Raw genomic sequence first — 24535 nt, 5'->3', positions numbered from 1 at the left:
TTGCTAGGAAGTCGAGACTGTCCCGACCATATAGGGACTGTTGGCATGTATGCATAATGTTTGTGTGTTTCAAATATAAAAGAAGGAATGCATGTTTCCTTGCCATTGGTAGTACCAACTAGGTACAGAATTATAACACTGCTATGTATGCGATGTCAGGTATTTTACAGTAAATTGTTTGTTGCAGTCTTTCCCGCTTCTTCTGCAAACCGTCAATCGCGTCGTTACCCCACCCACTGCTGCTCCAGCTTGTCTTTCATGATCTGGATTCGCCTCTGGTCGGCTCTGCCTGTCAATAGCGGTGCAGCTCCTCCTCTCAGTGAAACAGCAGTGTAGCAGGCAGAGAGAGTAAATACAAAAAGCCCCAAGATGGCGGAGTCACTGAGCTTCATGCGCATAGCAGCTACCGACAAAAACCCGCTCCAGAAACCCAAGGAAACCAAAGGAGCCCCGGATATCATACCGCAGTCTTCCCGGGATCACCACCCCCCGCCGCCCAAAAAAGTCCGAAATGAGGAGAAGAGCCTTAAAACCAAGAAACTCAATGGAGAAGGAAGTCGAGGTGGTGCAGTCGAGAAGCAGCAGCACCAGAAACAGAGTTATGGCAGCCCAACAACATGGAGCTTCAATGCTATTAAGACGAACACTCCGACTCAGCCGACCCAGACTTGTCTCCATAAAGTCTTCACGCCCAGCGCCTTTCAGTCAACCTCCAACACGCCTAAAAAGCCCAAGGAGAAACGGGAGAAGGAAAAGGAAAAAAAGAAACACAAGCCAGTTCCAGATAATAACAGCGTTGCTGGTATGAAGAAGGAAAACGGGGAGGTGAAGTTGGTGCAGAAAGGTGGGGAGTTAACAACTGAAAATGTCTAAGTTTCATTATTTATTAACTACATTTGATCAGTACTGTAGTGGCCGTATACATTGTTTACGTGTCGTATTTTCTGCATTTGGTTTGTTTTGGTAGTAAGCGCTAGAGGATTTGACAAAACATCTCCGTTGCAAACCATTGGAAGCATGTGGGCCGTGATGTACATACATTTCATCATGTGTGCACCTAGCTAGGCTCTGTAGATCTGCCTTGTTGTTTTTTTGTTTTGTTTTTTTCCCCTCGTGATGGGTATGTTGTAAAGTGGATGCAGAATAAAACGGTGTAAACGTAAAGATAGTTTATTTTATTACAAATATGTCAGTAACCTCTAAGTCTAAGCGGTGTGTATTAATTTAAATACAGAGGGTGTTCTTTCATTTTGATTTTAATTCTGTAGTTTTAATTTATGGTGGGTGTTTAGCTGCCTGGGTTGTAGTTCCACTTGCTATGAACCTGTCCTACTGTACTGGCCCCTGATAATGTCAAATATTAAAATACTAAAAGTATCAATGCAACGTAGTTTAGTTGTACGGCACGGTAAGTTTAATTGTGATATTTTATATAAATCATTTTAAGTAAAACATCAATTTGAAAAGTAGATTTTTGGATTTGACAACTACATAACGGTTACTGAACTACTGTATGTGGTCGCTGGCTTTTACAAACCTTGTAAAAAAACAACATATAATATACTGTGGATGAGTAAGCTCTGGTTTAATATACGGTTGTTTTTCCTACCACGCCCCCATGATATAATAAATTAATTACATGGCCAGCTACGCACACTTTTTGAATTTTAAAGGCGCCCGTAAGGTAATGAATCTATTCATTTTGTGATATGTTTACACAGAAATAAGATTTTATTTAGCAACGCGGCGTGAAAAAACCTGAGACTTGTTGAATTATAATGCATACGTAAATGTCCTTTTTTGCAATAGACCCGCGTCGTCGAAGTTTATCGGCCTCCTGTCATGTCGCTGACCTCAATGGCCGTGCAGGGGACCTTGCTGTGTGACAAAAACAGTGATGTCATAACAATAATGGCAGCATTGTATTCTTAATCTTCACTGTGTTCGGAAACTGTAGGTGTGGAAATCTGTCACTCTATAGCTAGCCATAAATAAAAAGTAATAGTGCGCTATTATCGGCCATAGACTTCTATTTGAGACTGTCCTGTTTTATTTCAATTTGAAAACAAATTAACCACTACACTTATATTCACGGGATTTGAACACCGAACACACATTAGGATAATTTAATAAAGCCTGTGATAACCACGCAAGGTATATTATTTTGATAATTACATTTGCGTTTGAAGACCACACTTCTACTACAGCAGTGATGGCAGTTTGGTTCCTGTTGCGGAACACAGGACATCGTTACTGTTCTGCCAATAACACTCCTGCTTCTATTCTTTCAGATCAGAATAATAAAGAAAAGGAGAAAGATAAAGACAAGAAGAAACACAAAGTTATGAATGAAATTAAGAGGGAAAATGGAGAAGTGAAATTGCTGCAGAAAGGTGGGTATTGATGCGTTCATATGTGTGTCTAAGTTCTGACTGACTGCAATGAGTGAAGCGGCTGAATTAGTTAGTGCTCATAATATTTACTGTGAGGGTTTTAGGAAGAATGAAGCTCCATTTATTATATTATGTTTTATATTCACTGATGTACCAGTGCATTTATATGTAATGCTTGTTTTGCAGAAAGTTAATTCTTTAAATATATATTGGACTCTCATCCTCAGACTGCAGTGGGGATAGCATGTCTCAAGTGCTCATATAAGACCTAATAATCGTTCCAGTCAGGTCCTGGGTAATTGCCACCTGTTGAAATGAAGGTCGCAGTTGGCCAAAAAAAGTTTTTCATTTTCCGCTGATTCGTCCAGACTGCTACTTATGAGTTGTAGACAAAAAATGTCATCATACACTTTGCATTTTAGTTAAAGGTTGTTTATTTACAGCGATGTCAAACATTGTGGTCATTTTCTGTTTCATATCCCTATGATGTTTGTAGAGAGTGAGTAAACCCAGTACTTTATTTCCCTCTATAAAATAAGTATATTTTTTTTATGAAGATGGACTTCCTATCCCATAGTGCGTTTGCACACTGTTTTGTTAGGCGTTGACTGATTTATGGCTTCCATCTTCTGGAATTCTGGTAAATAGATTTGAGGTAAAACTAAAAATCATTGAACATTTTATAGGTTTTCCTACAATTTTTTTTTTGGTCTGTTGTCTTTTAAACCATTAACTTTGACCAGTTTGTGGTGGTAAAAAAGCTGCCGCCACTGCACTGTAAGCCTAATCTGAGCCCGTTTTGAGATAATAAATTAATATTTGTAGTTATAAACACTGTATGTTGAATGTTTTGGTGATTTGACATTGGCCAGTGTGGCTGTCACATTGAGGTTATGTGACTTTTTTTTTGGTTTATGGATGACGGAGGTGTCACTTGATATCACAATGTAAGGTACAACATTAACACTAATGACACGTACAGCACTCTCAACTGGACTGTATTGAAGAAAGCCAGACCTGCACAATAATCTGAGTGACGCTTTAAAAACGGCTAGTTTTTTTGGCTAATGAGTTACGGTTTGGAGTAAAACCATGTTTTTAAAAAATGATGTTCCCATTTAAAATAATTTAGAATCCGTTCTAACGAGCCTATATACTTGAAACTCGTTGTGACTGCAACAGTTATACCCGTGCACTGCGTTTCTTTTCAGACTGGATGGAATGTCTGGCATGCATGTTTCGGGTTATCCTCAGCATACAGGGTGGAGGATATAAAACAAATTAGTACCAAATTGCTTGTGCGCAGGCTATGGATGCTGGTAATGAAATAAAGCCAAAAATAAGTGACATTGGTTATTTAAAATACACAAAGTTAAGGTGAAATGTGTTCCACTATGTGTGTTTTTGCTTGATTGTAGTGGTTTGGTGCTGGACTTGCATGTGGTAACTGTACAGCTGCTGGTTTATATACATGTTTTAAAGAGTTTCTGAAAAATCATTACTTAATGCTGCTCAGAACATCAACATATTAAAGCATATTTCCACAGTTTTGAGTTTCCTGTCACTAGCTCAGCTGTGAGAGGTGAGGTACTTGTATCAGTGTAACAAACAATTCTGGGATATATTTCAGTGTTTGTTTTTAATTATTTGTTTACCAGGCCAAGTATCATTAAAGTAGAGATCTTTAATGTAATCTGTTGCATTAATTTACAGGGATTATACAGCGTTGGTAACCAGCAGAATTTGTTTTTCCTGAATGTGTAGAGGGTGACAGATGTCTGCAGTGCTACATGTTTGTTACGCTTCAAATTAGAATGTATTTACATAAGATAAGTGCACTTATGGAAAGTTGCTGCTTTATTAGCACCAGTGCTGGGCAGGTCCAGCTGCATTCCTCCAGCAATGTATATATATATTTGGGTCACTCCAGGGTGGTTGCTTGAATCATTATTACATTATATTAGGGTTGCCAAATTTTTATTTGGAATACGCCAGAGAAAAATACCCCTCATTCATCCCAGTCTTTTTCTTTCTTTGATTTCCTCTTTCTGTGTCAATCCAAACACATGCAGTTGTTACTTAGAACTACTTTGTTTTCTATAGTGTGTTCCATTGTTAAAGCTCCTGATTGCAACTCTAAACAAACCTGGTTTCAGCAGGTCTTGGAAGGATTTAAACCACTATTTCCACTATCAACTTAAATTTACAGTTTGGAGGTACTGTAGAGCTGCAACTACAGCACTACAAAAAAAAAAAATCCACTGAGTAAAAAAGAGAGAAATTCATAAATTCGCCAACCCTGATGTATATTCGAAGAGTCTCCAGGTACAGTTCACTGGAAAAATGCACAGTATGCTATTTTTCCTGTAGGTGGTCATGTAGAACACAGAGATTACGTGGGTGGGTTAGGAAGAGTGCGAGTGGGACGAGATAGTGAGATTGTGTCGACTGAGCTAAGACACAAGCTTTTGGTAGTTAGCCACTTACAGTAGGGTGGGCAAACGTCATTTCTGATTTTAACTATCAAAAAAATGTGCTTGACAGACCTGGTCATCTGTATATACACAGCTGAGATTGAAAAATGGATGCCTGTGTATATACAGAGAATAAAATGAGGAGATTGCTTTATTTATTTGTTGGTGTTACAGGTTGTAAGGAAGCCTTGTCAGGTTTGGTACTGGTAAAAACAACCTATTTATTTATTGTACCTACACTTCACAGATATAATTAATAAAACAGCACTATACACACGTGCCTGAAACTGGGAAAGATACTGTTTATTATGTGATTGAAAATTTGCGACAAGTTTTCTGATGTATATATGCTAAATAAAGACATTAGCATTGATGAGGGTTTGAAGTGAGTCTGCTTTGAAATCTATCACACAAAAAAATTCTAAAAAGTGATATGCCTGCATAAGTATTATAATAATTCCACTGTAAAAATAAATAAATAAATAAATAATTATGATCCATTATACTACAATTGTAAACACATGGTTGTTTTGTTATTTAAGTTCTCTTGAAATACTGTTTCGGTTTTCATAATCACAGTAAAAACGTGTATTAAAAAAAAAAAAAAATTAAGATAATTAAGCAATAGTCTGTCAATGCGGGCTCTACTGTGTGGAAGTTGACCGCGACTGGAATTACGCGTCCCGAGTCGTAGGCAAGGGTGCTAACGAAAGTGAAGGTCATCTACCACGCGGTAGAGCACGCATCTAGAGGGCTGTATCGCTATTAGAAAACAATTTATTTATTTATTTTCTCTTTACAAAAAACTAAATTTTAAAACCTCTATTTACCTTGAACTGATATTTTGTCAGGTAACCTTATGCGGAGGAAAATAGTCCATACCATAATTAGAATAGAAAACAGTTTTTATTATTATTATAACATTGCCAGTTAAATTAACTGTAGGATTGTTAAGGCGAGGCATCATTTAAGCAGGCAGGGAGTGGATTGGCTGGTACGGAAAGAAATGAAACAGGGTTGGCAGTTTGATTGGCTGGTTTTGAGACAGGGCGTTGTTTGGATCCAGCTTATGATAAATTGTGGATGAATTATGCCTTTCCTGTTGGTCTGCTGTCCAGTAGCTGCGAATTGAGTCTTCATTACAGTGTCCTGTCACAGACATGATTTTCCTTGTCTTTAGACCAGCGTCAGAAAGTAGTTTAGTTGTAGATTAGATTAGAATGTTAAGGGAAAAAGCCAGTATTTATGTGCAAATTGATTTTAAAATTGAATTCACAGTTAATCACTTCCAACTTTCCAGCGGGCATCTATGCAAATTAGAAACCCGCTGGATCTGGAAAATTGTCTGTGCGCACTCAATTGTTTTCTAATAGCTAGTTAATCCCTCGACCACTACTATAAAGACGTGAAGCTTTGGCTGCAACGGGTGAGCGTTCATGAGTGGAGAACGGGAGTAGAGAGGAAGCACAAGTAAATATCTATACGTAAACAGTTTACACTGGTTTACACTAGGGGTGCTAGATTCCGTTTAATAAACGTTAAAACTTTTAAAAATGTATAGTTTAAACATTGAAATAAACATTTTGAAAAGACGCTGTCTAAGGGGGGTAGTATGCGTCCCCCTCTGTGCGGTCTCGACAGCTGGAGAAAAATGTAAGTCGGCCATCTTGGAGGAAGTGCGTTCGCTGCAAGGGCTCTGATCATTTTAAAATAAATAGCTTTCTATAAATGACTGCATCTATGTCTGTAAATAGGTGTTTTTCATTGGCTTTTCTACTCCATAAATGCAATTGATACTTGTTAATCCATTCATGTATCTCAATCACAACTCAAACGCATTAATAGTAAAATTGGTTTAATTCACTTTTTTTTTTCTTTCTGTGAAACTACTAAATGTGCTTTTCAAATCGTAATCGTATTCTAAACATGTATTGCTTCTTAGAAAAATAAGAGAGAGTTTGGAACTCCTGGTGTTTGATGTTCTAGATATTCAAAGTAGTGGAAAATAAGCTGCGGTTTACAAAATGACTTTTGTGATGTTAGTTCAGGTCAGGATTATATTTGCTCTATTTCAGTGTCTTACAATGATGGGATAGGGGGGTTATTTCTGCTTAAGATATAATGTGAGAATTTGCATGCCCTTTAAATGTCACAGACTCTGAGCTGAGCACTTTGATACAAAAAATCCTGTTGGTAATCTGGAATACCAGATCCCATTTGCATTTTAAGTTTTAATTTCAATATAAAAATAAGAAGTGTGTATTTTGTGAGCTGTACCGCTGACCCCAATTTTCATCCTAATATTTGAGAAATTGTTCATATAAATCAAGTTCTAAAATCCCTACTGTGCCGTGTCTGTGCACATGGTTACAACATTTTGAGTCAAATGGCAACCAAAAATAAGATTTTAATCAGGTGACTCTGTGCAGGGATCTTTAATAGTGGTGTTATTTATAGCTTCCTGTTTAAGGTGTTCTATGTTGGCCACTGTTTCACAGAGCAGTGTCAGTTTGAGAAAGAAATCGTCTGTCCCCCGAGACAAGATGCTGTTTGTGTACAGATGTACAGCACTTTGTTAAACTAAAGCTTCTGGAAATTGGGAACCTTGTACATGAATGTGAAAGGAAATGATGCAGTGAATTAAAGGTGTTTTTATAGCATTCTGGGTTGTGGTGCTACAGTACCATTTGTTCGGTAAGTATGTTATTCAGAAGACAGTCCCCCCCTTTTTTTTTAATGGCTTGTGATATAATTTTATATTTGAGTAATCTGTTTTTTGCAGATTTCTTTAGAGAAGTGCAGACATTGATTAACTATCGCAATTTATGAGCAATCAAATAATCTCCTTTCTGCCCAAACCTTTGTCTTTCTGGCTGCTGCAGAGTTTAGCTATTGATTTGAACGGAATAGCATGCTTCATGCAAGTTTTTGTAATGCAGTGTTACCTAATAATGTAAGCTTTCTATGTGTCCTATCGTATTCTGCAGTAAGTGACAGGACTGTGCTTAAAAATGCTGAGCAATGAATATATGCACACATGAGGTTCAGTAGGAAAACTACTTCTCTTCCCCTTGCAGTATGCATATTTAGTGTCTGTTTTTATTTTCGAATGTACTTCATTTCTTCAGTGCACTGATCCCTTACTCCTTCTCTATCGCACACAAGTGGATCTTCAGGTTAAACAATGCCGCTGTTTGTCATTTGTATTTTTTTTGAACCTCCAAAACTTAAGTGAAAGCATGTAGGTAACAAAAGATGTGGCTAGAGATAGCTATAATGACAGACAGAGATGAATGAAATACCTACATAAGGTGGTCTGCTCATTCACTGATTGACACTTGGTTGTCTATAACATTGAATGCTGTACCTTGGGACCTACTTGACAGTTTCATAATTTAAAATGGCTTTGAGATTCCCTACAACCTGATTGGCTGCTGACATTCCAACCCCTCACTTTCTAATACGATAGATTATCTTGAGCAGTTCTGTAGTTTTATTTATCTATTTATTTAACTGTTTTGACATCAACATGGTTATCTATTATTCTCAAACAATACAACAAAAAGCAGCATGAATCAGAAGAGCAGGAAGTATCCTCCAGCATGCTAACAGCCTGCAGTGGCTGTGTCAGGCACCAGCCCTAGGCTTCCCCTTTTGATAGAAAACTTGATCGCTTGCTGTAGTTGTCTCACTGTCCACCTCGACATAGGAGATACACAGGAAGGTGTATGTGTATGAAGCCGGTGGGTGCAGAATCCACTAACTGACCTTACTTCCAATGTGCTGTCATACGCAATCCAGCAACTCTTTATTTTTAGGTGGTTGTTACTGGAATAAAAAGGTTAGAGCACTTTAAAACAATTTTACAAACTGCGACACTTTCCTATAAACATCCCAAAAATTATTTGCGATTCTATTCCTCATGCTGTGGATGTAGGCTGTGTTATTGACTCCTGTTTTTATTCTTTATGGCAGGATCCATGCTTTAGTATTCGCAGTAACCCTGACACAGTGTGCAATTCTTAAACTCTGTCTTTGTGTAGCCGTAGTATTTGAATTATAAAAGATTCTCAGATTTTTAAATACATTTATTTTCTGAAAGTTATTTCAAAAGCAAATGGGCTGTTTGTTTTTTGGGGCATACAGTACTACTGAAATGCTATTTCGGTATTTTCCTGCAGTGCTAGTTAAATATAATCCAGTTTAATTTCTTGCATTAATCTTGATAGTGGAATGTTAGTATTGGTAATAACAGAGCCCATGAGTGGTTTTAAATTATTAAAACTAAGTCAGTTAAGCACTTTAATTAGTCATTCAGAGGCAGTAGTTAGTTTATTGAAACAGCCCTGTTATTGCAGGATTTAGTACCATATCCTTTCATTGAAATTCTAGAGGTGTTCCACTTGATGTATAATTACCAGTATATATTTATTTATTTATTCTATTCCCTGTATTCTTTTAAAACTGTTCAATGTGTGTAATCGTTTCTCTTTAAAAATCCAGATGTGGTTTCCAGACCGTACGGTTAGGTTATACGTCTGATAATAAAAATGGGTATTGAAACATTTTAAATCTGATTTTGTATAGATAAGAAAAATTTATTGCTACTGTTTCATAGCATGGGGGTTTTAAATATCACCTGCGATGTCACCAGCACAATGAAGGATGCATTTAAGTTGAAGGGTTTGTATGAAATGTTCCTTGAGGGACAGTTGCCTTTGAGTCTTGCGTAGTATTTCCGTAATTTCTTATCAAAAGCTAATAGACGGGCAGTGGCTGAAGCCATCCATCAGTTTGACTGGCAGCAAAAGCTCTGTCAGTGGCAGCTAGAAGCAGACTGTCACTAACAAGAGTGAATGAGTGTGCATTTTGTTCACCCCTAGACTACGCCCTTTAAAGGCACAGGCAGTCTTGTTAAAGCAAGTCACCGATAGGCCGATTTCAATCCACGCCCCATCCTTTCTTTCCTTCTGGAGGGAAGGATTTGTTTTTCGTAGTCCTCCGTGATGTGTTATTTGAAATGAAAGCATGAAGTGCGATTTATTTTTGTAAGAATGGACAGGTGTCACACGAAGGAAGATGTTTTGAGTGTAACTGGTAAAACATTTAGTGACCAGTCACTGACGGGCAGCACTTTTTCTTAGCAGAAACACTGATTATGCCTGAGCATGTTTTGTATTGGTTAGGGATGAAAAGTTTAAACGTTTTAAATGTATAAACTCTAAAGAAGTGGTAAAACGTTTAATAATATGCTAGACGTATAACCAGTCAGGTGAGAAATGTCACCAAACACATTTTTTATGGATTAATTGTAGTAATTTATCATGAGTAGTCTGTCCCGTATCAGACTGCTCTAGTGCCACAGTAATGCCAGGTTTACACTGCATGATCTTTGCTGATTGCTGAGGAGTCGGTGACTAATTTCTTAAAATCTGGAATAAAAAGAGGTTGTCAGGGACAAAATGGTCTAAGTGTTAAAGGGTCTACGGTGCCCCGTTAATAGCTTCTGCGGTCTCCCGACGCTCTTACGACGTCCCGACAAATTTCTAACATGTCAGAAAACTTTAGTCCTCGACAAAGCAATTTGTGAAGTGTGTGAGGGGCTAAGGGCCGATTTCTTGACGAATGCTGCCAGCAGTCAATAGGACAAGCTAGGAACTATAGCGATGAAAAGAAAGGTTGTGCCTCTCTTTGACATACGTGACATTGCCTATCATGATCGCTCATTGAAGGTGTCTGGTAAGTAAATAACTGTTATAACTTGTTAACGCCGAAGCAGATACTGTGTCTGGTAGTGTGTGCTCTCCTGGCAATCAATTTCTACAGTCACTCGTATTCGATATCCCTTTCAAACCCTACTGTATGCTTCTATTGCTAATTTATTCAAAATATGAGGAGGAGGGGTGCGTGTCTGTGTGTGTGAGAAATAGAGAATGTAGATTACGTTGTTGCATATTTAAACCTGTAACAAACTTGTAGTAGCTACTATTAAAGTTGTATTCTAGTCTGTTCAAAAGCGCAACACTCGCTCGTAGTACAAAATATTTATTAGTTTAAAAGTCTTCAAATTATTCATTAGAATGTGGTATTCTGATGAAGATTGCCAATCTTTTAATCTAATAAATATTTTGTACTAAGAGCGAGTGTTGCACTTTTTGAACAGATTAGATTTTATTATTTTGGATGCACCTCGACTTGAGTTGCATCATCAGTCCATACTGGTCATGTCTTTAAGCCAGTTGCGCGTCCAAATGGATCTTCTCCGTGTTTTTTTTTTTTTTTTTTCTGTGTAAAACAATGCACAGATAACAGTGGTCGCCTTCTTGCTTGAGTCCGCGATTCTCCCGAATGATGTCTACGATTCTGCAATGAAAATAGGCGCAGTCTGCGACAAGATATCTCGTGTAGTGTGTGTAGCTTGCAATCCCTGATCTACAGTGAGAAATCGTAGCTCAGTCGGTAAGTGTGAGTGGCGCTGCGTCTCCCGATTGCAAAAATCATGCAGTGTGAGCCCGGCTTAAGGGCAGGTGTTATAAAAAAAAAAAAAAAAAAAAGGAAGGGGTTTGGCAATTACCTCCAAGTAGCTTTTCTTTTCTTCTTATATAATATATAAATAAATGTAGTCATTGCCAATTATTTTTTTGTTATTTTCTCCCAATTTGAAATGCCCAATTATTATTTAGGCTCAACTCGCCGCAACCACCCCTGTGCTGACTCGGGAGCGGCGAAGACGAACACACGCTCTCCTCCTAAGCGTGTGCCATCAGCCGACCGCTTCTTTACACACTGCGGATTCACCGTGCAGCCACCCAGGAGCTACAGGCAAGCCCACAGGCGCCCGGCCAGACTACAGGGGGCGCTGGTGCGCGGTGAGCCGAGGACACCCTGGCCGACCAAACTTTTAAATCTCTGCGGCAGACTTTTTTAATATCGGTCACGGTGCTCTTTAAAATTTTGTATTTCCATGCTTTTTTCAATTGTAAGCACAACTAGCTTTCGCTTTCCTGTAGCCGTTTTGCATTAGCGCTGCACAGTGGGTGGTGATCGTCTCCTTTTTTTTTTTTTTTAACCATATGATTTTGGGCAAAGTTACTTATTTAAAAAAATAAATAAACAAACTAGAAAAAAAAGGGAACAGGTTCTTGTTTTTTTTGGTTATATGAACCTTTAAGAAATGTACTATACTAAAAACATACTATCCAAAAATGTTATATAATATGTATGTATAGTTATATCTCCACTAGTAACTTTAATTACAACCACAAATATAAAAATTTCAATATATGCTATGTATGTTTTTTTATTTGTACTTTGTAGTTAAGTCTATGTTAAAACATTATTTGCTTAATTAGGGTTTATTTGGTTAAATACTTACCAGGCTGTCATTATCATAATGTAATATAAAGAGAGAGAGAGAGAGAGAGAGAGTGTGTGTGTGTAGATATAGTTTAAACATTTAAACGCTGTGTTGCAAAGTGTTTAAGCATTCATAAATATTTACCAAAAGCACATCCCTAGTACTGGTCATGATTCTGCTGTTATAGAAACTGTTCTGAATTGCCTGTAATTCCTTGTCCTTCTAAAGATTGTTTTGTTTATCTGTTTATAACACACCTATGCCAACCAGAATGCAACACATCGTGGAGGGTGTATACCTACATTTTTATGTATGCATTTATTGGTGACCACATGTAGCACATTTGTTAGTGTAAATAAAATATCCCTGATGTATTCGGTAGCCTAAAACTCTTGTTGTAAATAACTTTGTTACAAGATGGCATAAATTTCTGTTTTGATTGTAAAGAGAACTGCATTTTCTGCAAATTTAGAACCCAGAATTTTTAGAGACTTAATTAAATGGAAGTCTGCTCCAAGCAATTTAAACACAGACAGGCTGCTATGACACACTTGAGGTGTTGTTGATTGTTTCATTTTTATATTGAAAGCATAAGTTGTGCTCGACCACATGTAAAGGTTTATAACAAAAATACATCTAATTGGATCAGCTGGACTATGAATACAAAAAACTTGACCTCCTCTGGCAGGTTGTTTGTCTGTACATATCAAGTAAGAATATTTACACAGCAAAAGCTGAAATACACAACTCTGCTAATAAACATATTTCATGGTATTGTGGGCGAGATAATAAAATAATTGTGATGTAAAGATGCCAACAAGAAATTTTATTTGTTTTGAGTTAGTTCAACCATCTGCCACAGTTGACTAAATCCTAAAATATGGGTGGTAATTAGAAATAATTTTATTATTTGTTTCTTTACAGGAGACAAGGAAAAGCCAAAAATAAACACAGAAGAGCTGCAGATCAAAAAAGTTAAGAAGAAAAAGAAAAAGAAACACAAAGAAGCTGAAAAAAGAAAACGGCCCAAAATGTACAGCAAATCCAGTCAGACCATATGCTCAGGGCTTGGATCTGACACTATTGGGGAAGGAGCCAAACCAAGCAAAGGGGAGGAGCGTGACACCAAACCACCAGCCCACCTCTTCCAACAGGATCCCAGCATGGAGAAAAAGCACTGCTGTCCACCCAATGCCAAGCCCCCTGAAAGCAGGGTCCCTCCCTTCATCTCCTTAAAGAAACCCAAGGTTCAGACCCAGATACCAGGGTTGGACAACTTGGAGTTCAAAAGCTTAATTCACGTAGAGCAGCAGCCTAATGGAGGGGCCTTAGTAGTGCATGCTTACAGCAAAGAGCTATCTTGTTTGTCTCCTATGGAGATGCAGAGGTTTGCTGAAGAGTTTGTTACACTGTCGTTTAGTGAAGATGAGAATTGTGCAGCTTATTACGTAATGGGTATAATTCACGGGGCAGCTATGTACCTACCAGATTTCCTGGACTACTTTTCATTCAACTTTCCGAACTCTCCGGTGAAAATGGAAATCTTGGGAAAGAAAGATATCGAGACAACTACTATGTCAAACTTCCATGCTCAGGTAAGAGTGCATAAAGTGTTGTTCTTGCAGAACGAATAGTTTGAGATTGTCTTAAGTTGGCGTGTGGTATTGGATGTGGTTAGTGGTTATTTGTTATTTTATTATTTATGTGGTGTTGGAGGGGGGGAGGAATGTGCATCTTTCAAAAGATGCCTAAAAGTAGTGTCCTTTTTTTAATGTATTTAATTTGGTACATTCTTTCAATCATTATCTTAATGGCTTCATATATTGCTGGTTGAAGTTGGCTGTTCCATTTTAGCTATTGAACAGATTAAACCTCCTTCCAGTTCATAATATCAGGGCTTCAAACGTAGGTCATAAATTTAAATTTTGTAAGCAGAAAATAAAAACTGATCTGAAAAATGAGGGAGGATTAAGTTGTACAACAGAAGTTGTACCTCACGTGAGTTTTTTTTTTTTTTTTAATCAGTGTGTCCTGGGATTGTAGTCCATTGTTTCAATTTTTCCATTGCCACTAAGCCACTAAACATATCCCATCATCACTGCTGTTAACAGTAAATGCGTGCAACTACATGTGTGCAATGTGCAATAAATAAAACCTCGATTGGAATGGCACTCAGGGACTCTAATGCTTCTTGATACCTACAAAGATAAAGTTCACCATAATCAACACACTGTACAATTCAGAATGCAGAGGCTTATTACTCTAGGTTGGTGATTTTTCAACTTAAAAAACAATAAATAAATAAATATGTACCCCATCTGTCCCGAAGGTTTCAGCTCTTTAGTTTTCATTCCCTCGTTAGTTATCGCTCTACTGAATGGTACCATAGTTACAATAAAACTAAAGGCTGAATAATCTGTTCCCTGTTTTTAATATACAATTTGTCACAACAGTTTAAAACTGCTGGTTAAGGACAGAATACCAAACAGCAGTTATTTAAAACTTTTAAACGTTTTTGGGTACACAGACTAAAGACAGTACTTGGGAATCTTTTGGGAAACACATATTCGCTTTCTATTCTGCAGTTCTGTTCAGGGATGGCTTGTGGTCACGTCAGACCAGGCCGCGCGTGTTTATTATAAAAAAAAAAAAGATTTAAACAAAACCAAACACTTTTCAAAACAAAAGGCACGATGGCCAAAACAGACAGACCATAAACGACGAGACAAAACAAACTAGTATTGTGCTGGTTTCCCTGCCGACCTAAAACACCCATGCACACCAAACATTCACTTTAAATAATAAGCACACATGGCCTCCATAAAGGCACAGAAGTTTCAGTCCGGTTCCTGGCCCCTGATTGGAGCGCCTAATGGGCCTACAGGTGGCCACGGTGTGAGGCCCTCCTCCATTAACCACCACAGTGTTGTCAGTGGAAGTGCTGACAGATGCAAGGCTGGCTTCTCCAGCAGGGGCAATCCTGGCAATGCTGACCGATGTAAGGCTGGCTCCTCTACACTGAAAGACCCCCGGGCAGTGGCGAACCAACAAAATACTTACAGGGGTGGGGTTTAGCCAGCTGCACCCTGATATTGAAAAATCTGCTCTAGGCTACTGTAGAACACAGTGATTGCTGGATTTGAATGTTTATTCAGAAATGCTGAAATTTAGTTTATTTGGCCGATGCCTTTATCCAAGACGACCTACAGGTGTTACAGGGCAATACAAGGTTACAGTGCAAGAACACAATTGGAATAGTGTAGTTTACAGTCAATGCAAATACTACTAGAATACAATATGAGAAGGAAGAATAATTTTAGGATAACGATCATTCGTATCTACAATGACATAATAGTAGTGCAAGGACTGTTTAATTTAAGAATTACTACTACTGTTTGGTATCCTGTCTTAAACCAGCAGTTTGTCAGCCCCAGACTGTTGTGAAAAATGATATATTAAACAGGAAAAATGTGTTAATCCGATTATTCTGCCTTTCATTGCAACTGTGGTACCATTCAGTGAGCGGAAATTGTAACGGGTACTTCAGCTTAAACCTCCTGACTAGGAGGGGTACAGTTTCAGAAAAAGGTTGAAAACCTCTGCTATAGCACAAAGGTATTTTATCCCTTAGCAATGTCCTATAAACAGCAGTGCGCCATTCAGGTAGTCCATCATTCCTTACCATGTCTTATCCACTGGATTAGCAATGTGACTGTTTGAACTGCACTAGCACTGGAACAGTGACTTATGATTATTTGAATAATTTGGCTATTCAAATGCTCAACAGTTCAAATGCATGCATTGCGAAATAGCAGATGCACGTGGTACGTGGCAACCGGGAGGCAATGCAATCACACTGGGATATGTGGTCAAAATGGGGCAGTAGGAGTAACACCAACGAGAAGCCAGGCAGCATCACTGACTTGCAGCTAAAAGAAGGCACTGGCCTTGTTAAATGTGTCGAGTAGTAAAGAAGAATTCTCCTTGTTTGTAAGTAAACCCAATCTGAAAGTATTAAGTCTGTTTGGCACTCCAATAAAAATATAACCAATGGAAAACCCATAAAATTGTGTTTTCTCTTAATTGCACTGTCTCCCTATACTACTAATTTACTACAGATGCTTTACTTAACAGTAGAAGACCGGATTACAGGGCATCATTGTCTGGTAGTTGACAGCGTTGTCTACTGAACAGACAAGGTCAACTACCAAAGTAATGCCCAATAATCATGATGTGATTTTATAAATTGTACCTTTTTTAAAAAAAAATTAACATTTTAAATTGCAGATTTATTTTCTTTTTTTAATGTTTTGTTTTTGTTGCACTTTAGTTTTTTTAAGCTGAATGTTCCATGCCCAAATATCATGTGGTAGTGCCCTGGTGTGGAATGTTCTGATAAGTGGATACACCTCCTGAGGTCTCTAATAAAAAATAAGACAGTTGCGCTCCAAGATTGAGTAGAAATACTTACCTAAGGAAAAGGTGAAGTAGTAGAGTAGGTGGGTTCAGGTAAACTAGAAAGCAGCATACAATCAGGCAAGTCAATAGCTTAATATTTGGAGTGTCAATCACAGATAAAGCATAGTGCCTTTCGAGAATGATCGATTCAATTTTCTGGGCTTTCATTTTAAATGAAAGAGGCAACTTATATGCAAAAACACAACAGCTTTGTAGTCCTATAGCTATGAATTTGTATTTACAGCTGTGGCAGTGGAAAGTTTGTATCTTGACATAAGTAAACAAAATGGTGATGTGATCTACTGTGTATTGGTTTTTATCCTGGACCTTTTTACCTTTCTATTTGTACCTCATAGACTACACACCATTTTAAATACAGAAGGCTTCCACGCTAAGCCATGTGTCTGATCACACCACCCTGCCGGGGAGGAGTGGGAGGAAGGAAATGGCAATCAAGCCAGACGAGGGGTGTTCCAAATAAACAGCACAGTGTAGTTCTGTGAATTGCAGCAGCCTCTGAAATATGTATGTGTGAAGGTTAGTTACTTTCAGTTGAACAGCTGTATGTTAGTCCTGTAGGATCTCAGACATGGCATAAGGTTAGGAAGGCTGCAGTGTCCTTATCACAGTCAGTTTGTCCCATGTAGTGTACATTTTAGAAAATGTGTAATGTTTTATTTGGCGCTGTTGCTCTTCAAAGGGAATACGGGCTCCGACCATGTATAACTCTTTTATAGAAAGCAACTTGTGATGCATATTTCTGTGTTTTTTGTTTTGCTTTTTTTAATTTTTTTTTTTAGCATCATTTTCAATAGGCTAAAGCTCCTCTTTGTTAAACCTCAACCCCCATCCCCTTCTTTTCTGCAAGATTTTACTTGTAAGTTCTCTTGCCTGTGGCCAGTCTGTCAAATGCTGCGTCCCTGCTGTTAACTGTGTCCCTCTCCTTCTACTGCGAAATAAAATCTGTGCCATGAATGCTTTAATGTTAAATAAAAACTGTCCCTCAACAGGAGTCAATTTTTAACTGATTCCCATTGTGCTTTGAAAGATCTTGGTTTTAAATTCCTATCGTAGGGCTGTTAAGCCTCCATATAGCAATCGATTAATTGGGCACACAGAATATAATGGTCTCAATAAATATCGATGATTGTACCGCCCATATACATTTTCGCTCCATTCCTCTGCCCCCCCAACGTGATTTATTGTAATATCATTGCAGTTAAGTAAAGCTTCTGCACAACAATTGAATGCGAGGGGTAATTACACCTTGGTAGGGTCAGATTCACAACAAGCTTAACATACTACAGGGGTGTTACTAAAATATTTATTCCAAACAGATTAGTCTTTGTTTGTATTTTTTTTTTTTATTCAGTGACTGCTGCAGCATCATATGTTGTATCTTGTTACTACTGTACCACCTAACCTTCACTATCTCTGAAACACGCAATGCAGAAATCCCTGCCTAAAACATCCTCCATAATAATACAAATAAATACTTACCCCAACATGCATACCTGCTATGGGTCAAGCGGATTGTTACTCCAAAATCAAACATACTTAAAACATTTTCAAAACTGATTCGCTGGTAGGATGGGACCAGCAAATCAGATGCTAGTTAACACATGCAGGAGAAGAAGAGCACCCCCACTGCTTGTCTGGCAGAAATACTGTAAATAGCAAGGCAGGGCGTTCGGTGCAGTTTCGTTGATAAACTTAAATAGTGTTATTAACTATGAGTGTTACAAAAATGTAATTATTTAATCGAATATCGATGTACATAATGAGGAATGGAATCGTTTAAAAAATCAATTTTATATTTAATTGTAGCAGCCCTATCCTATATGCAGTATCAACTCTGCATTTCAAGCCCATGACCTTTTGTGTCGAACAGTACCTGATTTGTCAGTCACTCGGTGCGTTTACATGGCAGATTTCTCTCCGTAATCCGATTCCAGGTAATCGGATTTGCGGACGTGGGTTACCTGGTTCAAATCCGATCTCGCTTCCTTGTAAACGCAGTGATCTGATTACAGTATTATTTCGGCAGTGCGCATGTGTACTAAAAATCAGAGAACAGTCTTGCACATGAGCGGTTGTGTGTGTTTGGGTTGATGAGCATGACATCTCTTCAGAAGGAAGCTGCTTACTACTGGAGTGACGAGGACAAATTAAATGGGATGGGGTCTCTGACACACAGGTGTATATCCTTTGGGTTTATAAATGGCTTTACCATTTCTCAGAGCTTTTCAAATGACACTCGTGTAATACAAAAATTCTCTCCAATCTGTATCTGTAAATTTTGTAAGTAAAGTTATGTACCACCAATCCCAACCTCTTTCTCTGACCCATACAGTATGACTGGGCGCACTGAAAGCAACAGCTGTACGTAACAGAACTGGGGTGTAATCGTCAGCGTGGCCGTCTGTCTCGAGCTCAACGCTGACAACAGAGAAGCATGTGCATTCCAAGATTCGTATTAATGTTTTACTGCATCAACGTTATCAATGTTGAAATGCACATTTAGGAGAAATATGTAATCGATCTGCATTCTGACTGGAAAGAAGTTGTTAAATAGAGGGGACAATAGCAGTAGCTTCGGGGGCTTATCTGTGATGTTCTGACTGGTGGCTCTGCTCCTGCGGGTTCTAAAAATGTCATCGGTAGCATTTAACCCTTATCGAGTAAGAAAAAAAAAAATATATATATATATATTTTTTTTTTTTTTTTTTTTGATTTTATGTATATAAACGCATATAACAACAAGATCTCTAAATTCTGCAATTTAGAAGTAGGGAAATCGGATTACATCAATATCATGCATACCGAGTTTGCTTACATAGATTGTTTACATAGCCAGTTGCTATGTAAACTGTATTCCAATTGCAAAATCCGTTTCTGTGGAACTACAGAGAAATCCAATTACTTCATACCATCTAAACATAGTGAATGTAAAGTGCCAGGGGGGGGGGGGGGGGGGGGGTTGGAGGTGGGGGGGGGGGGGGGGGGGGGGGGGGGGGGGGGGGGGGGGGGGGGGGGGGGGGGGGGGGGGGGGGGGGGGGGGGGGGGGGGGGGGGGGGGGGGGGGGGGGGGGGGGGGGGGGGGGGGGGGGGGGGGGGGGGGGGGGGGGGTTGGGGGTTTATCCCTGGCTTTAAAACTGCTAGAAAAAAAAAAAAACTTCCATCTCTAAAATATGACCGCTGTTTAGCAGCAAACAGGATTGTATTGCAACTTGTCAAAAGATTTTGTGAGGGGGTTTCCACCTGGCTACATCAACATTTCAAGTGCATACGATTTTCAAGGACGTGCAAGTTATGGGAAATCTATTTATTTTTAATGTTTGGGAGTTTTTGTTAGGACTTTTTAATGCTTTCTTTTAGAAATTATATTAGTAGTTATTAAACATTTGTGAGCAAGTCATAACTCAATTTCATAATTGAAGTAAATATTAACTAAGCTTAATTTACCATTGTCAGTGCCATAATTCAGAGACATTCCTTTAAGAATGGAATATTAGACCATAGTTTTTTTTATTTTTTAAACTGGTTAATCCAGCTGTTCCCTTTAAAGACGTAACCAGATTTAAGATACAATCTGTGGTCCGTTTGCAGCTTCCTACACTAAATATTCACTGACACAGGAAGCCGAAACACTGTTTTCAATTAGTTTTAAGGTATGTCACTTACAAGGCAGTGGGGATATATATATATATATATATATATATATATATATATATATATATATATATATATATATATAGCTTATACTTAGATCGATAGTTTCAAACGCGACACTACCCTTAAGGAACGACGAAAATGTATTTGTCATGACATGTGCGTCGCAGCAACTTTCCAGAAATATCTGATGTTCTGTATAATAAATAATTAGGCCTACCAGTATAAAATGGCTGTACTGCAAAAATGAAAGTTCTTTTGTACAGGACCAATTTTAATGTAGTCTCAAATACATTTAAAAAATATATATATTTTCACCTCCAAAGTCCACCCTGTTGAGAGATTTTAGTTTGCTTCCCAAATGTTGTAAATTTGCATCTGGTTTGATTTGGAGACAGAAATAGTTAGATGTACACTGGTGGGGAAACTAGATGGTAAAAATGTTTGCTGCATCTTTGGCTCTATGGCTGCGTTCACACTGGGTTAGTTTCAAATTGACTTGGTCTGGTTAGTTTTAGTTTGGTTTGAAACAATGTATCAATTTACTTGCTGATCACATTTACCTGTGAGAAGAGTTCTTTTGGAGGACCGCTTAAGTGTGTTTTTTTTGGGGGGGGGTGGAGTCTTTTTTTGCATTGTTTTTGGGACTGAGTTAATTTGTGTTCACAGCGTAGTTTGCAAGTGCACTTGGTTTGTTTAGTGATGTTTTGAACTGGATTTTTACAAATTCCTTTCTTAAAAGCTCTGAAGTCTTGAATTGGCAAAGCTTCTTCGAAGGAACGTGGGTACTCGTTGTTTGTCGGATTGTCAGCTTCAGAATGTTGGGGGGTTCAGAATGTTGGCATTGTAATTCCTGCTGTGGAGAACTGAAATACATGGACTGGGATATGTATTAGTATAGTCTTCATAGTGCTGGGACAAATATCTGAATAGTCTAACATATTTTTTGACATGTATTCAGATACAAAAATCAGATGTTCGCTACAAATGACAAAAATACCTTGCACTTATTTACCATCTCATCAGAGTTTTTGCAACAGTTTAAAAAAAAAAAAAAAGGCAATTGAAAAAGATCTGTGTGATATGTGAAATTTAACCTACCGACCGACTGCTATACAATATATACTGAATACCTAGTGTACAAGACAGTGTAAGAGAAATGCTATGGTAGTACAAACACTAAATTAATTTTGTACCTGAACCCCAGATTTCTCAGGATTTTCAGATCTGCATTGTGTTAATGCTCTAGTGACTAGCGATATGACGGAGCCTAATGTCTGGTGCAATAGGGACTACTAGAGAGAAGCTTTGGATCATACTGCCTTTAGCTTTACCTGACCTTTTGAGGACGTTTCATTCAGTGTAATGTACTGCATGCGGAAATATGTAATCGATCTGCATTCTGACTGGAAAAGTTGTTAAATAGAGGGGACAATAGCAGTAGCTTCGGGGGCTTATCTGTGATGTTCTGACTGGTGGCTCTGCTCCTGCGGGTTCTAAAAATGTCATCGGTAGCATTTAACCCTTATCGAGTAAGAAAAAAAAAAATATATATATATATAATTTTTTTTTTTTTTTTTTTTAATGATTTTATGTATATAAACGCATATAACAACAAGATCTCTAAATTCTGCAATTTAGAAGTAGGGAAATCGGATTACATCAATATCATGCATACCGAGTTTGCTTACATAGATTGTTTACATAGCCAGTTGCTATGTAAACTGTATTCCAATTGCAAAATCCGTTTCTGTGGAACTACAGAGAAATCCAATTACTTCATACCATCTAAACATAGTGAATGTAAAGTGGGGGGGGGGGTTTTTTTTTTTTTTTTTTTTTTTGGGGGGGGGGGGTTTTTTTTTTTTTTTTTTTTTTTTTTTTTTTTTTTTGTTTTTTTTTTTTTTTTTTTTTGGGTTTTTTTTTTTTGGGGGGGGGGGGGGGGGGGGGGGGGGGGTTTTTTTGGGGGGGGGGGGTGGGGGGGGGGGGGGGGCTAGAAAAAAAAAAAAACTTCCATCTCTAAAATATGACAGCTGTTTAGCAGCAAACAGGATTGTATTGCAACTTGTCAAAAGATTTTGTGAGGGGGTTTCCACCTGGCTACATCAACATTTCAAGTGCATACGATTTTCAAGGACGTGCAAGTTATGGGAAATCTATTTATTTCTAATGTTTGGGAGTTTTTGTTAGGACTTTTTAATGCTTTCTTTTAGAAATTATATTAGTAGTTATTAAACATTTGTGAGCAAGTCATAACTCAATTTGAAATCTGAAATACATGGACTGGGATATGTATTAGTATAGTCTTCATAGTGCTGGGACAAATATCTGAATAGTCTAACATATTTTTTGACATGTATTCAGATACAAAAATCAGATGTTCGCTACAAATGACAAAAATACCTTGCACTTATTTACCATCTCATCAGAGTTTTTGCAACAGTTTAAAAAAAAAGGCAATTGAAAAAGATCTGTGTGATATGTGAAATTTAACCTACCGACCGACTGCTATACAATATATACTGAATACCTAGTGTACAAGACAGTGTAAGAGAAATGCTATGGTAGTACAAACACTAAATTAATTTTGTACCTGAACCCCAGATTTCTCAGGATTTTCAGATCTGCATTGTGTTAATGCTCTAGTGACTAGCGATATGACGGAGCCTAATGTCTGGTGCAATAGGGACTACTAGAGAGAAGCTTTGGATCATACTGCCTTTAGCTTTACCTGACCTTTTGAGGACGTTTCATTCAGTGTAATGTACTGCATGCGGAAACTGAGCACTACACAAGCTTAGCAAACTGCAGACTAGCCACAAGACTCGAGCTTTGATTTTTGCAAACTTTACAGTAGACAATGGCTCTTTCTGTTTCGATTTTAAGCAGATTTTTGGGGCTTCAAATGGTTACAGCGATATGTTGAATATAATCCCAGGTTGCTTTAATTGGACTTCAATTGGTATAGTAGCTTTTACAGCACCTATTCTACAAAACTGATGGTATTAAGTTCCACAGTAGCAAATCCTGGACTTTGTTAGTGGTCTTTAATTATTTATGTTACTTATGGGATCTGTTTCGACCGAGCATTTCTTTTTTTTTTTTTGTCTGTATGGCTTGGTACTGTACCTTCACATTTTGTGTGTGTGTGTGTGGTTTTTTGTTTTTTTTCTGTGCAGTTTTAACTACTCTAATTACATACCTCTGGAAACCTCTCCATAAGCACCCATCTTAGATTTGTGACACATCTGATAAATGATGCAGGAATGGGCTGATGGTTGTAGACGGTAGATTAGTGAGCAGGTGTGTTCTTTTGGGATGGGAGGGCGATTTATATAAAATGTTCAAAAGCAAGCCGTACAGTGAGGCATCGTTCCTCTGGGAACGCTGCATGGAAAAAGGTAGGCTGGGTGTGACCTTCAAAAGGAAAAGTGCAAAACATGCTTTTCTGGTTTAGCAGGATAGTGCAGTAGCTTACTAGAGGGACTTTGTCTTTTCATGCAGGTATTTTGAGAACCTTATCTGCAGTTGACTGTATTTACTCTAGCTCGTAATTAATGCATACCCAATACGTTAGCATTAAAGTAAGGGCTCTCCAAAACTCTCTGTGAGGGTCAAGGACTCTCAACTAAAAGAGAGAAAAAAAAAAACTGAAAGTCCCAGGGGAAATTTTGGGGGTCCCAGAAAAGTACAAAGAAGGGTTACCAGATTTCCAGAGTGAAAACCAGGAATTTGTCATTGATGCCTTAGCAACTCTGAAACAGTTAAAATAACTGTATATACTGACACAAGCAGAAGTTAAACATCAGGTGTATTTATTAGTTCATAATAATTAATTGTACTCTATTGGCAACTAATCAAAACATGCTATATACAAAAAGCCAGGTTAGAAAATAAGATCAGCTATGAACATTTAAACCTGTGAGTGACCAAAACACTATAAGGGCTAATTTGGCTGGTGGCACTACCAACATAAAATTTTTTTAAAACTTGACATTGTCCATGAAAACATTTTGCCTTAAGTGCCAATGGCTCCTAGGCCAAAATATTGGTTGCCAAATCCAATTGTTGGGGCCCACTTCAGGAGCAAGTTGGTTGCTGCCATAGTCAACTTCTTAAAGGACCACAACAATGTCAGAATTGAAATGGCAGTTTTGTTTTTTTTACTACAATCAAGCTGCA

At 38.1% G+C, this 24535-nt stretch overlaps 1 protein-coding gene across 1 annotated transcript in view; it reads left to right on the top strand.

Moving 5' to 3' along the window:
- Nucleotides 1-276: 276 nt before the first annotated feature.
- The window catches only part of LOC121318361 (lysine-specific demethylase RSBN1L-like), a 39010-nt gene continuing 14751 nt past the window's right edge, over nucleotides 277-24535 (top strand). Inside the window, exons 1-3 of the mRNA XM_041254935.1 lie at nucleotides 277-844; nucleotides 2292-2393; nucleotides 13149-13819. Coding sequence (XP_041110869.1) covers nucleotides 370-844; nucleotides 2292-2393; nucleotides 13149-13819 — 1248 coding nt within the window. The 5' untranslated portion in view covers nucleotides 277-369. The remainder of the gene's footprint in view (nucleotides 845-2291; nucleotides 2394-13148; nucleotides 13820-24535) is intronic.

This window comes from Polyodon spathula, chromosome 7, assembly GCF_017654505.1.
Source record: "Polyodon spathula isolate WHYD16114869_AA chromosome 7, ASM1765450v1, whole genome shotgun sequence".
Taxonomy (NCBI): Eukaryota; Metazoa; Chordata; class Actinopteri; order Acipenseriformes; family Polyodontidae; genus Polyodon; species Polyodon spathula.
This window is presented reverse-complemented; position numbering and strand designations above follow the sequence as displayed.